This window comes from Phycodurus eques, chromosome 2 (genome assembly GCF_024500275.1).
Source record: "Phycodurus eques isolate BA_2022a chromosome 2, UOR_Pequ_1.1, whole genome shotgun sequence".
Taxonomy (NCBI): Eukaryota; Metazoa; Chordata; class Actinopteri; order Syngnathiformes; family Syngnathidae; genus Phycodurus; species Phycodurus eques.
In genome coordinates this window covers 41,578,270-41,595,065 of record NC_084526.1, presented here as the reverse complement: position 1 = coordinate 41,595,065, position 16,796 = coordinate 41,578,270, and the positions used below count along the sequence as shown (strand labels likewise).

The window sequence follows — 16,796 nt, the reverse complement described above, 5'->3', positions numbered from 1 at the left end:
CGAGATGTTAATATAAATGATTTAAATACTGCGCAACGGTGTACTTTCTTCGCTGCGTCCTCCAATCGGCAATATTTTTACACTCAAGATGTTTGCATCACCATCAAACCTGGAGAGTAAATCGGTTCATTTGAGGACTTTTGTTGGAATTCTGGGGAAAAGTGGGAATTTTTGGAATGTGGAAAGTAATTCCGCACGTCCTTAATTTTGCGACTCTTTTCAGGTTTGATTGACTTTTGGGGGGGGGGGAAGAAACGAGCGGGTAATTAGCTGATTAGAGCCCCGTCAGAGCCAATCCCGCCCGCCCCCCACCACACCCCGGCCCGCAGGGATGGCGAGATGGAGCGATGGATAAATGGAGGGAGGGAGTGTGTGGAATTTAGATGGAAGACGGACGTGCGCCCGTCCCGGTAGACGCACTCAATAAACTCGACGTGCAAGCCCATGTGGGCAAACAATGATGCCGTCTGCAGGAGTTGCGTGCAACGTGACATTTGCGTGCAATGTGGAGTATATAGGTAGCGAATGCGCTCCGCAGGTGTGCGCCCACTAAACTTGGTGACTTCCTTCCAAGTGGTCATGGAGAAATCGAAAAACTTTCGCATCGACGCCCTGCTCGCAGACGAGCCCAACCGGGCCAGCCGAGACGTGTCCCCGGGCCTGAGTTGCGACAGCCCGGCGGGGAGCCCCGTGGCCTGCCGCCGCGGGGACGCGCCGTCCACTCGGGCCGCCGCGCAGCTCCACGCGTCAGGAAGAATCCCCAAAGCCAGCGTTCTCAACCTCGCGCACCCGGGACTGGCTTCCGTGCACCAGGCTGCCCTGCCGGGCATGTACCCGGCACCCATGTACCCGTTGTCGGCTTTGGGCGCCCAGCACCCTGCCTTCGCCTACAGCGGCTTTACGCAGCTGAATCACGCCTACCCGGAGTACCTGAAGGCGGCCGCCGCCATGGCGGGCTCGATGCCCCCGGAGCACTGGATCCGGGCTGGGATTATGATGCCGAGATTGACAGATTACAGCGGTGAGTCTTTTTAAAATGCATCCTTTTATTGGGGATTAGGGGGGGGGGGGGGGGGGGGGGGGAGTGGGTTGAATTTTTCGACCTCTCAAAAATTGATAATATGATAAAATGTCTTAATGCACCGGTTGTCAAACGTTTAACAACCAAGTATTACCATAATAAACAACATTAAAATACGGTAGCAAGTAAGCCTAATGGTTCATTTAAAAAAAAAAAAAAAACTGGACAGAGGTTTTATTTCTTGCACTTGGACATAATGCACACTGTGTATATTAACACTGAGCTTGAAGATTGGAGAAAAAAAATACTATGGGCCACTTAAATAATTTATATCCAAATTAATCCTGAGTAAATGTTTGAAAAGAAAGACTTCTAAAAGATTAAATGCAAATGATTTCTTATTACAAGTTAAATACAACTGAACTGTCCTCAACAAATGTACTGCACTGGATTGGGTGCCACCTTAACATTGAACATTCAATTCAGTGATTCTTTCTCGTTCCACTAGCGGAACGAAAACTTTGGATGTCATAGGACATATCATTTTTCAGTAGCATTAAATTGACCATTTGCGATTTTAGTTCTAAGCCATACCTTTGAGGAGCTTCAGTTGAAATCAGGAGATCATGACGTGAAACCAAAAGACGTCCACGTTAAATCCAAATGTATTGAACTTTAAAGTAAAATACAACAGAGCCGTGCTTAACAAATGTACTCTACTGGATTGACTTGATGATTCAATTAAAAGCAGCGCTATGGAGGAATGTGGCACAGCTAGCATTAACAATGATGACACAACTAATTCGGAGAAACAAGATATTCCCCATCCGTGGCATTCAAAACTTTTCTGTCAAATCTAAGAAAAAATACGTCCGAGGTAAGTTTTTATCCCCAGTGTTATCATTAGCTAATTTAGCATTTTTGGTACTCAGTTCACAAGGCTAGCAAAACTATGGGAGCAGATCATTTCAATCGTATAAATATCAAGGCAACGCCGGCTAGCTTTTTATTTTTGTACATTTTTCACTTTTCTATCAAAGAGACACAGTAACATATCCATGCAATCCCCTCTTTACTGCCGGTTCTCATATTTTTGTTTCCCCCCTTATGTGTCTCTCTAAAGCACAAACCAATGAAAATTGTCTCTATCTCATAAACACACGCCTCAAACATCTTGTAGTTTATCAATAACGTCCCAAAGCCGTCATTGAGTTTTCATTTAGTTAATGGCACGCTTGCGTTTTTATGGCCTGCTTCTGCTGTGTTGCCCGTCAACAATAAACTGGAGTAAAGCCTTCGAGTTAACGACGACCGCAGAGCGCCGCCATATGTGTCTGCTCCCGCCTGCAAAAATGATATTAAACTGCCTGTGTCCTCGGTGTCGGCATCTTGCCCAAGATTTCACACTTGCATAAAACTTCACTCAGGCGGGAGATCAATTGAGGGGAAATATATTCCACCGATGCAAGAAACAAAGAGACAATCAAGTTTATTAGGTCAGGGATATCCAAACTATGGTGCAGAAACTATTTGTGGACCACAATCCCACGGCGTATACTACAAATAACATTTGACACGGCCCGCAACGATTGTCGGGTGCGTCGGTGTGAAAAGCGTGGGCGTCGAAAAACTCGGGGGAAGGTGAGACAACCACATTGGATCATATTCATTTGCGAAAAATATCATCATCATGCAGGGACTCTTTCGGTTGGAGCGCAAGCTGGTTTGCGAGGTACCACTGATAACCAACAGCTGGCTCAAACACTTTTTTTATGATAGACCTCCAAACATGCGGTCAGTCATAAACACAGTATTTTTGAATAAATTACTTTTATTGGATTTTTTTCATACAGAATAAAAAAAAAAAATCACATGCTTAGTTGAGTGGTGTGCACATCAGCGGTGCTCACGTCTCACTGGCGATGATTAACTTCGGCACGGAAGTTAATTACACATTCAAAGTGATATATTTTCAAAATGGATTTCTATTGCATTCACGTGTCTCAGAAAAACTCCACACTCCAGGCATTACAGCCAGCCTCTGACTATGTGAGAGTATGACTATGAGTTACGCCTCATTGATAAAAACAATACTGTATATAATTGCTTGGTGGATAGAGTTGACCACATTGAAAAGTGTCAAAGTGGCCTTTGCATCCTCTGAATTTTCTGGATCCACGTCTTGGAGGAAAAGTTTGAACATCCCTATTAAAAGCCTATAAAAAAAATATGATGTGCTGTCATAAGAATGAGAACATTATGACTGTAATGAATCCTGCTGCATGGGACCTGAGTGGATTTCAAATGGCTGTAATAGTGATTGTAAGTGTGCTCCCTCAGCAGGCCCCCAGTCTGGTCTGTTGGGAAAGTGCCGGAGGCCTCGCACGGCCTTCACCAGTCAGCAGCTGCTGGAGCTGGAGAACCAGTTCAAACTCAACAAGTACCTGTCCAGACCCAAACGCTTCGAAGTGGCCACCTCCCTTATGCTGACGGAAACGCAAGTAAGCGAGAACCCGCCCCCAACATCCTAATCTTAAATGTGTGACTGCTGAAGAAGTTATTCTACACCAAAATTTGTTATTATCATTATTCCCGGCATTTTTTCGCCATGCTCCACTTTCCACATTTCTCATCGGATTAAAGTCATTCAAAGTTCAAAAGATTCACAAATTTCAGGACATCTTGGAAGCGTTTTTTTTTTCTCTCCCATCCCCCATTTCCAGTCCCACCTTCTACATTTGAACATTTCAATTAATTCCAGAGCATTGTAGATCTGCATCGGCTTTTCAGCATTCACCCATCATTTCTACACAGTGCGTTGTCGAGTATTAATTTAAATTCAATTTATACTCTGCCATATATCTTTTTCTGTTGCACACCACACACAAACGACCAAGATCACACACATGCAGGCATCTCGCGGGTACACAACACATTTCACTCATATTACATAGTTTTTAATTGTTTTATTATTTTTTTTATTTGTTAACATAATAAACTTCATACATAATTCAAAGAAAATGGAACAAATTATATATTTGAGAAAGTCAACTTTATCCAAACAGTATATTGAGAAAGGGCACAATATAATTCCATGAAGGATCCTTGTCAATACAATTCCTGATTAAGTTTAGAAAATGACATTTGCTGAAGAGAGAATTGTGTGTATGTCTACGCACACGATTGTGCAAAATTGGAAGTAAAACGTCTTTTATCTTTGGGCTCTGTGGTCAGGTCAAGATCTGGTTCCAAAACCGGAGAATGAAGTGGAAGCGGAGTCGGAAGGCCAAGGAGCAGGCCAGCGCTTCGGGCCAGTCTGAAGGCGCTGGTGGAAAAACAGCCGGCAACAAACCCGGTGAGAAAAGGCCTCGGCGCGGGAATCCGGAGGACGGAGGTGTGGATCTACTTTTGGGGGATGGTGATGAAGAAGAGGAGGAGGAGGAGGAGGAAGAGGAAGAGGAAGAGGAGGAAGAAACCCAGCACGGTTTTTCGGTGGTGATGGGGAACCGCGTCGGGACGCCGCGATCCACGGACTTCTTGCAGCGCAGCGCCGACGTGGGCTTCAACCCCCACAGTCCTTTCTCTGAAGACGAGCTGGAGGGAGTGCAAACTGGAGGAGGAGACAGGAAGATGGTGGCGGGACTGTGAGACGACTGCACATTTGATTTCAGGGACACACTCACTTGAAGGCAGATTCCACGATGAAAAAGAATGTGAACGACCGCAACATTTGTTCTTAACTCTTAAATACGATCGGCAATTACGACCCCCGGGACCAAGAATGGCCTCGTGATGATTGTCCACGAGATCTTTTCAAAATATTTGAATAGCCTCTCTGACATTCAGAAATGGATGATTCATCCTGAAAGAATGTTCCAGAGGAAAGGGGAAGCGTATTTTTATTTGCTACGTTGCATGTACAGGTCACGCCCTCTGACCTCTGTTGTGTTCGCTTACGTTCAGTATGCCGCATCATTCTTAAGCTGTTTTACTCTTTCACTGTTTCGAGATTGCCCATGATTCTTCCAACACCTACAGGTGCATGTTTCTGCGGAAAACTGTGCAAATGCGGTGGGAACGCAAACAGTTCTCTGGACTCTTTCAAGTTCCTCCAAGTGCCCCATGAAAATTCACATAACAGTACACTCGACTTGGACTTTTTGACATTCCCCCCCATAACCCTTCAATGACCAAATGTGGCAGCAACACAACACAGAAAGTTTTCAGGACTGTTTGAAACTTTGTAGGATCTGTCCAAAAGACTCACGTTTTAAAAAAAAAAATAAAAATAAAAAATGACTCTTTGTGGGTCACTTTAGGAAAATAAAAAAATAAATAAAAACATCATCAAATTTTGGTGTGAGCGAATGACATTTTGTGGCGATGTGGTAAATAACAAGACGAGGAAATGAGAACCAGTTATGTCACTTTCGTCTCCACATACAAGCTGAGTGTTTTCGCATCGAACAGCCAACCACTCCCTTTGACGCCAACAACTCATTGTGGCGCTTTCATCTCCTGCGCCTCCCTTGAAGAAAACACGCTCCTGGTGAATGTCTCCCTCTTGGGGGGGGTCACCACAATTTTCGAGTATTTTCATTGCTGTCAAATTTGAACCCAGACACTCTGCAAATGTCGATTTCTAAAATGACAGCCACATTGTGATTCAATATCATCAAAGTACTCCCATCATCATCATCATCATCATCAGTCGTGCCTCACCTTCAGGCCACCTTGTCTCCACCTTCTCAACTCACGTGATCATGTCATGTAAGATAACACGTCGTGTATAGAAGTACATGGAAAGGTTCTGTATAAATGGCGCTGTAACTTCCCAACGCGCATGCAAGCTTTGGCACCACATCTTAAGACGCATCTTATTTATGTTCATTTTCCATGTGATGTTGCACCTTCCGCCTGTTTTACTTCTCAAGCGGTTTTCGACTTTGTGCTATGTGGAAATGAATTGAATTGATTTGATTTGTTGCAAAAAAAAAAAAAAAAAAAGAATCACATGTATTTATCTGACGCTCGTTTGTGGTTTTAACTATATATATATATATATATATATATATATATATAAAATGTTTGACGTGTTGATCATGTTCTAAATAAATACATTTGACTTATCTATTGACAAGTGGAGCGGAAGGGCCTGTGATTAGACTTCACATATTTATTGTAGTTTACTTTTAAAAAATGAACTCTGTAAGTTGCTTATTATTCTTTCCGTTGACATCAATTAATGTGTCACTCTTCAAAAGATCTGCATTAATTAAGCTATACGGCACATTCAGATGAAATGGAAGAGAATAGTACTTGAGATCTTTATGCATGTTTTTGTAAACAGGTCAACTGACATTTTGTATTTATTTATTTTATTTTTTTTGAGTGGGGGGCTTCCAGCATTTGTGGGGGAAAAAAAACAAAACCTCAGGAAATAAAGCTGATCAGTTGATCACATTTAAAATGTAGGTATTGTTTCATTTGGCTTGAATTATGGCGACGCTGCAATTTACTTTGTCACCTGCTTACAAGTATGTCACACCATCTAAACATACTGTAGGTTCTTAATTTCCCTTTGTGGGGTTCTAATCAGTAGGAGGAAATTAATTAACGCGACGCATTCTATGTATACTCGAGATACACTTCGAAAGCATCAATTTATGGAAACGCAGTACACGCGGCGGTAACTTAGCGTGCAGCGTGCTGACGTATGTTCACGCCTGTGCGCAAACTGATTCGTTCGTTCGGTTCGCATAATGTCGCATGTCGAGTCAATCGTAAAGCGAGGATTTATTTATTTATTTATTGACTTATTCCCGTGATATTGCGTAACCGGGAACGGCCTTTTCTTTTCTTTTTTTTTGCCACTTAATACAGTATAATGCAATTAGTGTCTATGCACTATAGCCCCCCCCCCCCCCCCACACACACACACATAATTATTCCATCTGCGTGTATGAAGACAATAAATCTATAAAAACGAATATAAAAAATGGCGTGACATCAATCACGCGTATTTCCACGGAGATGGTGATAGACGGTTCCTAATTCCGGCTTTAATTTGTTCAAAAGCTCTTAGATCGCACTTAAGCCGATAGCCACATAATTAAGTTAATGAAGAGGAAGAATGATGTCACAGGGGGCCAACGAGAAGAAAAACGCGCCCCCACAATATTGCGCGGAAATCAAATGAATAGTTCGCATTGAGCAAATATTGATTTTCCACTCATTTGAATTTTCACTTGACGACACAATGCGCCGAAACAATATTATTGGAATACAGAATTAGAATTGGAAGAATCATTACATAGATAGATAGATTCCCATTCATTTGCCATCGTTTTAGATGTTCTAAATGTGCTAATTCACCCATATTTTGATGGCATTTTACTGATTCATGTATTTATGATTCTTTTACTAACATAGTAGACATGATTCAAAGACCAGAACGACATTCATTTGCCTTTAATTGCCCGTTGTAAATATTCCAATTCCAATCCATGTGCGATTATTTTTAGGTGCGATTTGTATTTTCTTGAACATATGTTAATTTGAGGAAGTCCAATTTTTTTCTTTTGTAAATTTGATTTGATTTGATTGCACTTTATTGTTGATTTATGTATCTATTGATGCTTTATTGACGACTCCATTCATCGTCACATTTTATTTTATTGTTTTTTTTTTTTAAATCCGACTGATGAAAAATCGAAAACAAAAAAAAACAACAACAATGGAATCACTCAACTCGAGAAGGCCCCAATTCCCACTTTGTTAGATTAATACATCGGAAACGCTCCCAATATTTCCCACAGTTGACTCAATCAGCGAAATGTGGAGCTCATTAGGTGAATATGAACAGATTGTGTGATCTCTTAAGGTAATCACACGTTTCCTGCAGGGGTCTTGTCACTTTACTAATGGACAGCAGGCGCCGAGTGACGCAGGGGCGCCATAAATTCACATCAATCCGACTCAAAACGCGTGAAAAATGTCATATTGTTCACCCACAGGTTTGCCACTAATGCTGTTTGCCACAGCTGACCCCTTGTGGTGAAAAGGAGGTGTTGCGGATTTTTCCACGAAAAGCCAAAGTTTTTATCTATCTATCTATATCTATTTACAGTCGGGCAAAAAAATAAAGAAAGAAATCAAAAGTATTTAGTATTTAGTTCTCCCACTTAAAACGAGGATAGAGGCCTGCCATTTTCATCCTAGGCATACCAAACAAAATGATTATTAGCAAATGATGGTGGAAATTAAGTATTTGGTCAATAACCAAAGTTCATCTCAATACTTTGTTCTATACCCTTTGTTGGCAATGACAGAGGTCAAACGTTTTCTGTTAAGTCTTCACGAGGTTTTCACACACTGTTGCTGGTATTGTGGCCCATTCCTCCATGCGGATCTCCTCGAGAGCGGTGATGTTTTGGGGCTGTCGCTGGGCAACGCAGACTTTCCACTCCCTCCAAAGATTTTCTAAAAGTTCTATTTCGGTTTCACCTGACCTTATGACATTCTCCCAATCCTCTTCTGGATCATCCAAATGCTCTCGAGCAAACTTCAGACGGGCCCGGACACGTACTGGCTTAAGCAGGGCGACACGTCCGGCACTGCAGGACTCGAGTCCTTGGCGGCGTAGTCCGTTACTGATGGTAGCCTTTGTTACTTTGGTACCAGCTCTCTGCAGGTCATTCACTAGGTCCCCCCTGTGTGGTTCTAGGATTTTTGCTCAGCATTGTTGTGATCATTTTGACCCCACGGGGTGAGAGCTTGCGTGGAGCCCCAGATCGAGGGAGCTCATCAGTGGTCTTGCATGTCTTCCATTCTCAAACAATTGCTCCCACAGTTGATTTCTTCACACCAAGCTGCTTACTTATTGCAGATTCAGTCTTCCCAGCTTGGTGCGGGTCTACAATGTTGTTTCTGGTGTCCTTTGACAGCTCTTTGGTCTTGGCCATAGTGGACTTTGGAGTGGGACTGTTTGAATAAGAATAAGAATAAGAATAAGAATAAGAACTTCCTGGATGTAAATATGACGTAGGCCACTTGGGTGCGCTCGTGTGACGTTCCGGGTCGGCCCGACGTCGACGGGCGGGACTTAGCACTTTTGGAAGCACATGATGAGAACGGAGTTGACCAGAAGCGTTGGAAAACGTTTTCAGGGTCCTTTCAATATTGGATTCCGTTCGTGTTACAAGAACGTTTGCTCACCCCCGTGCTAACTGGGAACCGACAGCGTGACGGTGAAAATGACTTCCTCGGAACTCGGTGAGTTGTCTTCGGCATCCCCAGTTGAGGTTTTCGTCAAAAGTGTGAAGTTATTCTCCCAACATTACGCGTGGTGTGGTGCTAACTTTGCTAACATTTGCCAACGCGGTGCGCTCGAAATGTTGTTGACTTCCGCGGGAGTGGAAAACAACCCACTGTTTTGTTTGTTTGTTTGTGTGTGTGTGTGTGTGTGTGTGGAATGCAGCACTGCTGAGCGTGTCAGATAAAATTGGACTGCTGGAGTTTGCCAAAAGGCTGGCGGACGTTGGTTTGGCTCTGGTAGCATCAGGTGGGACAGCCAAAGCCCTGCGGGATGCAGGACTGACTGTCAGGTACGCTACATCGTATCACTTTGAGCATTTATTCCATTATCTTAAGGTCCATCCATGTACTAGAACGCTCTTTGTCCTCACTAGTATGACAAATCAGCGCACTAGTACAACCACTGTAACTGTTAGTAGCAACGCCGCCACCTCCCACTATTAGTGCCACTTTTGGCCTGCTAGTATAGAATGAAAATGACTAGTAAACTACGTTGATGCCCACTAGAAGCTTTGCCAAAGCCAAAGTTTTCCCAATATTGTACACACAGTTATTCCCCAGTTGTTAATTGCATACTAGTGGACAAAAGTGCCTCTAGTAGTAGTCGTAACAATAAGACAGTTGTTCTGCTATTGAGTCAAAACTGCATTAGTTGACAACTTCGTGTTACAAATAGGACAAGTGACATTATTACATTGTTAACGTTTAGAGTTTCACTGGTACTACTAGTAGCTCACACATGTCAACTAGTGCACAGTTTAGCCTCACTAGCAACTTGGAGTTTTCCACTACTGTGCCAAAGTTGTCTCACTCGTGTTAAATGTCATACATTAGTGGACGGCATTAGTGCAGGAAAAAACTCCCCAAAACCTGACAGGTAAGACACACAGTGGTTCTACTAGCGCGCCCTAGATTCTCCTACTGTGCTGAATGGTCTTACTAGTGAGGACAAAGACCGTACTAGTACATGGACCTTAAGCTGGATATCCAGCTATATATCCAAATTCTCAAAGGTCTTTCCATAGTCGCCTTTGCAACTATGTTGCGTTGTGGTGTATGTGTTCTCCTGCACCAAGTTATCACTGTATGTGTGTGTGCGTGTGCGTACGTGCGTGCGCTTGCGTCTGTGTGTCTGTCAGGGATGTTTCGGAACTTACCGGGCACCCAGAAATGCTGGGGGGCCGCGTCAAGACCCTCCATCCCGCAGTCCACGGCGGTATCCTGGCCAGGAAGACGGCCAGTGACACCGCAGACATGGATAAACTGGGCTATAGCCTAGTCAGGTGAGAGCACAAGTAGCCTCGAGAAATATTACACATAACTATTTCACATGCTCGTAATTTGAACACATTGTGTGCAATGTGCACTTTTTAACGGTTAGAAACAGGAAGCACACGTGGTTGAGTTTTAGCAGCACGTTAATTGGAAACGTGCTGCTCCAACTGATGCCCGCCTTGTGACTGGTTTGTGTCGGGTCAAGAGGGCTCTGACGACATCTGACTTGTTAGATGTGAACAACGCACGAGACGAGAATCTGATTAGTAACACTGATAGCTTATTGATCGGCGTCCTGGTTTGCTCTCTTCAGTGCCCGGATTTAACGAGCACGTGCAATTGTGCATTCCCGTGGAGGTCGATCATGTTATCCTCGTGACTGTGTGGGTTTTCTGTGGGTGCGATTAACCCCCGTTTATTGTGAGCGATACGTTACACGTTATGCAAAGTGTGAAAATGCTCTCGTCCGTGCTCTTCTCCAGGGTGGTGGTGTGCAACCTGTACCCGTTTGTCAAAACTGTCTCCAACCCGGATGTTCAAGCGGAAGACGCTGTGGAGCAGATTGACATTGGTGAGTCGTGCGTGCGTTTTGTGACGCTTGTAATGTCAAACTGAACCTAGCCAAATGTTATATTGCTTGAAATGAATAAGACAAATGCTTACTGTCACTTTATTTTTTTGGTATTTATTATTTGTATTTATTTTTTCCCCTCGATGAGGTGGCGTCACTTTGCTGAGGGCGGCAGCTAAGAATCACACACGGGTCACAATTGTGTGCGACCCGGCTGATTATTCACTGGTTGCCACGGAGATGGAGAGCGCAGAAGACAAGGATACCACTTTGGACACACGAAGGACTCTGGCTCTTAAAGTAAAGAGAGAAAAAAAAAAAAAAAAAAAACTTTCGTAATTTGACGGCTTTACCAAAGTTTAAATGCTTTTTTTTTTTCTTCTTTTTTTTTAAAACATTTATGTTATTCATTTTTTTTTAATAGTAGCACCGGATAAGATTGCAGCTTTGTTTCCTTTTGCCGCACTAATGTCTTACAAATTTGAACTTTCCTTAGGCTTTCACTCACACGGCCCAGTATGACGACGCTATAGCGGATTACTTCCGCGGACGGTACGGCCGTGGCGTTTCGCAGCTGCCCCTGCGTTATGGCATGAACCCGCACCAAGCGCCCGCCCAGCTCTACACGCTGCACTCGGGCCTCCCCCTCAAAGGTGCCCTCTTCGCGACCTCCTCCGCTCCCTCCAAAGGGATGTTGCGTCGTATTTCTCCGTTCTTTAATCCGGCCCACCGAGCATTTGTAATCAAGAGCCCTGTAATATTTGTTGCATTCATTTAGCCTAAACATGGTGAAATGCGTTTGTTTTATGTCTTCACCTCATAAATAAATGGAAGTATTGTAAATAACAAAGTAAAAATATGAGAAATAATTATCCTTATACATGCAACATTTGTTCATGAAATAATTGGTTCATTCATTCAAAATAAGATATTAGGAAAACAAACACTTTACAAATAAAATGGTTGTTATAATAGTTACATTTTTTATTTTATTGAATAGTTGGTAAATGTATTTATTGTAAATGAAATTTAAAATAGTAAAATGAACAATTGTACATTGTGTAGATAGGTTCTATTTAATGTATTAAACAATTGTTTTAGTCATCAAATAATAAAATGGGTGGAAAAGTTCATACTTACATCTTGTTCATTATTTAATATAAATTAATTATAAGAAAAATACAGTCGCTGATAATTATGATTAAATGAATTATAATGAATGATTTGATTAAAATCAACTTCTACCTTCTTTACAAAGACAAATGTTTTGAAGCTATAACTGCTTTTTTAATATTTTGGAGTGTGTCGGTGGGAATTGTCCATTTAATTGGGAATGAGAATACGAATCGACCTTCTCCTGCTTCTTTTTCCAAATCTTATCCATATTGCATATGATATAATTGTACATTTTCAGAAGCCAGAACCCTTTTGTATTGCATTGATTTGGTTTTACTTTGTCTCAGTGGTCAACGGCTCTCCCGGCTTCATCAACTTGTGCGACGCCCTGAACGCGTGGCAGCTCGTCCGGGAACTGAGGAGCGCCCTCGGCGTGGCCGCTGCCGCGTCCTTCAAGCACGTCAGCCCTGCCGGTAACAAGGAGAGACGCGCAACAGTCTTTAATGTGATGAAATTACTGTGGAGAATCCAACAATTCATCTTTCTTTTTTGTGTGTGCGCAGGTGCTGCAGTGGGAGTTCCTCTGACTGAAGAGGAGGCCAAGGTGTGCACGGTTCACGACATGTTCAAGGATCTCAGCCCGCTGGCCGCCGCCTATGCCAGGGCGAGAGGTTTGAACATCTAATTTCGACCTCAGATTGCGTGGCTCACAAATACGAGTCCGCCCATCACGTTTTTTTGTAAATACTTTATTGTATCTTTTCGTGGGACAACACTGAAGAAATGACATTTTGCCACAGTGTCATGTAGTCCGTGTCCATCTTGTAGAACAGTGTAAAGTTATTCTCCCTTTTAAAATACCTGTTGAGGCTTTGGAGTGCGTCATCTTTCGAACGTTGTCTACTTTGTAGCACAGTGTCATTTCTTTAAGTGCTGCCTCATGAAAAAAAGACAATAAAATATTTACAAAAACGTGAGTGGTATACTCACTTTTGTGAGATATTGTCGATGGATTTGGATCGAGTTAGCCATTTGTAAGCCCTATTTTTTAAAAATGCCTTTCTCAGGTTCTGACCGGATGTCTTCTTTTGGCGACTTCATCGCCGTGTCCGATGTGTGTGACGTTCCCACTGCCAAGATTATATCAAGAGAGGTAAAAAAACAACAACAACCACACGGTCGCCCTCCGAGTGTTGAAATAAATATACCAGCCAAACGTTTCAGGTGTCTGATGGGATAATCGCACCAGGTTACGATGGCGAGGCACTCCGGATCCTGTCTAAAAAGAAAAACGGGAATTACTGCGTGCTTCAGGTGCCTGGTGACTTCTTCTACATCAACTATTTTTCTTTGAAATTGGTATTAAAATGGAAATTGGACAACTACCTGACGTACACATGCACCATCTGCTGAGATTTAATGTTAATTCAGGACATTTCCAAAACTTATTTGCAAAGATCCTACGGTACCTCGCCTAATGAGCGCTGCCGCTTATGAGATTTAGGCCAAGACCACGTTCGTAACTCAAAACATTCGTAGCTCAAATCGTCTTTCCCCATAGAAATGAATACCGTTAATCCGTTACAGCCCCCCCCCCCCTCCCCCCCCAAAAATATTTTAAAGAAAAATAGCCCTCTATAATATTGTATTTGATCAAAAACACAATAATGTCTTAATTAGGTGGAATGTAAAGAATGAAACAGTTTTTGACAACTTCTTATTTGCTTCAGATCAATAGACTGTGCTGCTCCTTTTGGTGTGCACGCCTTGGCCACCCGGGGGCAGTATAATACAAACATACGGATGCTGTAGATAAAGCTGGTCACGGATTCTCAGCAAGTCACAGTAATATTAGTCGTTCTTTGCAAAAGATAAAGAATATGGGCCTTGTTTAGCTACATACTTAGCTAGAGAAAACCTCGATGCAGCTCTAGGATGTTTTTATACCGTGCAAGTGTGCCTAATGTTGTGGCCAGTGCATTGTATTATTTTGACCTTGTATATCCTGGCTGTAGATGGACCCCGACTACGAGCCGGATGACACTGAGGTGCGAGTGTTGTTTGGCCTCTATCTCAAACAGAAAAGGAACAGTGCGCTTATCAATCGGGAATTCTTCAGCAACGTGGTGTCCGAGGGCTCGGTGAGTCCACATCCTCTCCTCTTTCTTACTAATGTCCAGAGTGCGAGTACGTTCGCCACCTCCGCTAACATCATTCTATCCAAACGCGTTCACCAGCTGTCCGAGACAGCCGTACGTGATCTCACTGTGGCCACCGTCGCTGTCAAGTACACTCAGTCCAACTCGGTGTGCTATGCCAAAGACGGCCAGGTAACTCCCAGACAGAAAACGAACAAACGATTGAGCTGAATCTTACTGAGGGTTTCGTTCACCAGGTGATCGGGATCGGTGCGGGACAGCAGTCTCGGATCCACTGCACCAGACTGGCGGGCGACAAAGCTGATAACTGGTGGCTCAGACACCACCCTCGCGTGCTGACCATGAAGTTCCGCAGTGGCGTGAAGCGAGCGGAGATGGCAAACGCCATTGACCAGTATGTCAGTGACACCGTTGGAGAGGTACGCTTTGCTTGGAAATGCATTACAGCCACTTAGACAGAAATACCTGTGGTGGGCAAACATTAGATTTTTAAAAATGACAGCTGGATGATGTCATTCATAGCTAAAATGTTCCAAAAATAAACTTGTGTGCATTTGTTGATTTTATAATTGATAATGAAATACACTAAGTACTTACAAAAGGCTCGGGATATTGGGATTTCGGGGGAAATTTCAAGATGAACCGACAATGCGCAACAACTTTTCCAGGTGAACTTCATTGGACATTCTCGACCGTTCAATGTTGAAGTACTTTTTTGCACAAGCCACTGTTCTCTAAGGAGCTGAACGGCAAAATTCACAATCCATCAGGAACATTTTCTAGGATGTCCATCTGTATGCCTTTTTGTGACTCTTCCAGTCTCTTCTTATCTCTGTTGCGACCTGCTGATGACACACAGGATTTATTATCAACAGTCCTGTAATATTTTTGTGCATTATTTTAGCTCTTTTTTCAAAATTATTTGAAATAAAACACATTTTTTAAAAATCTCATTTAATAATTTAGCTGCTTTTGAACAATTTCACATTTTACATAACTAACATTTTTTTATTTGATCAAATAACTGATTTAAAATTCATATAATACAAAATGAGCCCAAACCATTTTAATTGTATTAATTTAGCTTTTCCCCCTCCCAAAACTGGCAAATAAAATTCTATTAATTATTTTTTTTCATTCATGTATCATGTTTAGTAATGTACAGATTATTGTGTGATTTAGTTTAAAATAGGAATAAATATACAGTACATACCGGTATGTAAATGTTTAACGCATGCATTTTTTAATTTTTTTTATTTGATCAAATAATTGCTAAATTAACTCAAATAATAAAAGAAAAAAATGATCAATAATTATTTTATTATTAATATGAGCAGTTTTACATGCACATGGTTTCTTTTTCTTTTTAATGTCCAGTTTTGCTCCGACCGACCAATCGGAAAACGGCAAAATGCTGACGTCGTGGAGGAATTTGAAATCTGATCGGTTAAACAAACAGTCCCATTGCTCATTTAGTTTGTTACATGGGCCACTCCTGATTGCAGAAGCCGTTAGCAGATGATATGCTTGTGTGTGGTTTCATTAGGGTCCCGAATTGGCCGTGTGGAAATCGATGTACGAGGCGGTTCCTGAGCTGCTCTCGGAGACCGAGAAGAAGAACTGGATCAGCTCCTTGCAGGCGGTGGCTGCCAGCTCTGACGCCTTCTTCCCCTTCCGAGATAACATTGATCGCGCCAAACGGGTAAATACGCGCAGCGACCGCTCGCAGGTCGTCGTCCGTGTTCCGCATCTTCACTGCGCGTGTCGTTGCAGAGCGGCGTCGAGTACATCGCGGCTCCGTCGGGTTCCGCCGCAGACCAGATTGTGATCAACGCCTGCAACGAGCAGGGCATCACTCTGGTGCACACCGACCGCCGACTGTTCCACCACTGAGCCTTCAACTCAACTGCATTCAAGAAGCTCCTGTTGTCTATCACGGAAGATATTGGAAACATTCCACACTTAATGTTGCTACACTTGTGGTTTTCAACTCTTGAAATGCATTCCCGGCTTGTGAAACGGAGAGAGGTCATAGTCATTGTAGGTCAGTGATGATTCAATACGATGGTGTAATAAACTGTTGGGTCATTCAAATATTTGTGTCACTTTTTACCGAAAGGTGGGAAGTAGCAAATTATTTGCGGTTCGGCAGTATCGTTTCTGTCCTCTGTTATTTGCTATTTGCTGTTTTGCGCTCAGGACAAAGCCATGCCTGATGTCAAAGTAGTGCTTTGGTGCCCTCTTGTGACATCTTAAGGCCAAGCAACTCTGACTGAAGGGTGAGAAGCTTCATTCGGTCAGGCTTATTGTCTCACGGAAAAGTGATTTGCCACTGTGT

The 16,796-nt window shown here is 42.8% G+C and overlaps 2 protein-coding genes across 4 annotated transcripts; both read left to right on the top strand.

The window, feature by feature from the left end:
- Nucleotides 1-579: 579 nt before the first annotated feature.
- On the top strand, nt 580-6,012 carry mnx2b (motor neuron and pancreas homeobox 2b). 3 transcript variants are annotated; one of them, XM_061703565.1, is made up of 4 exons: nt 580-1,021; nt 2,902-2,910; nt 3,362-3,522; nt 4,256-6,012. In XM_061703565.1, the coding sequence occupies exons 1-4, from the start codon at nt 580-582 to the stop codon at nt 4,667-4,669; spliced, it is 1,026 nt and encodes a 341-aa protein (XP_061559549.1). In that variant the 3' UTR covers nt 4,670-6,012. The 3 variants fall into 3 exon arrangements, with proteins under 3 accessions (XP_061559549.1, XP_061559538.1, XP_061559533.1); XM_061703554.1 differs by lacking the exon at nt 2,902-2,910 and having other exon boundaries at nt 3,365-3,522; XM_061703549.1 differs by lacking the exon at nt 2,902-2,910.
- Nucleotides 6,013-9,126: 3,114 nt separating this feature from the next.
- Nucleotides 9,127-16,540, top strand: atic (5-aminoimidazole-4-carboxamide ribonucleotide formyltransferase/IMP cyclohydrolase). The gene is made up of 15 exons (XM_061703547.1): nt 9,127-9,295; nt 9,501-9,627; nt 10,477-10,620; nt 11,095-11,183; nt 11,332-11,483; nt 11,680-11,836; nt 12,647-12,772; nt 12,863-12,970; nt 13,367-13,452; nt 13,524-13,613; nt 14,315-14,440; nt 14,537-14,629; nt 14,695-14,877; nt 16,005-16,160; nt 16,232-16,540. Exons 1-15 carry the CDS (start codon nt 9,277-9,279, stop codon nt 16,349-16,351), a joined length of 1,776 nt encoding a protein of 591 aa, XP_061559531.1. The 5' UTR covers nt 9,127-9,276; the 3' UTR covers nt 16,352-16,540.
- Nucleotides 16,541-16,796: the final 256 nt, after the last annotated feature.

Bases quoted from the DNA above. Each gene is read 5' to 3' on its own strand.
- mnx2b (XM_061703565.1), top strand. From the start codon at position 580: ATGGAGAAATCGAAAAACTTTCGCATCGACGCCCTGCTCGCAGACGAG. The intron at 3,523-4,255 runs GTAAGCGAGAAC...CTCTGTGGTCAG, and splicing joins TTATGCTGACGGAAACGCAA to GTCAAGATCTGGTTCCAAAA.
- atic (XM_061703547.1), top strand. The intron at 14,630-14,694 runs GTAACTCCCAGA...TTCGTTCACCAG, and splicing joins GCTATGCCAAAGACGGCCAG to GTGATCGGGATCGGTGCGGG. The intron at 14,878-16,004 runs GTACGCTTTGCT...TGGTTTCATTAG, and splicing joins TCAGTGACACCGTTGGAGAG to GGTCCCGAATTGGCCGTGTG.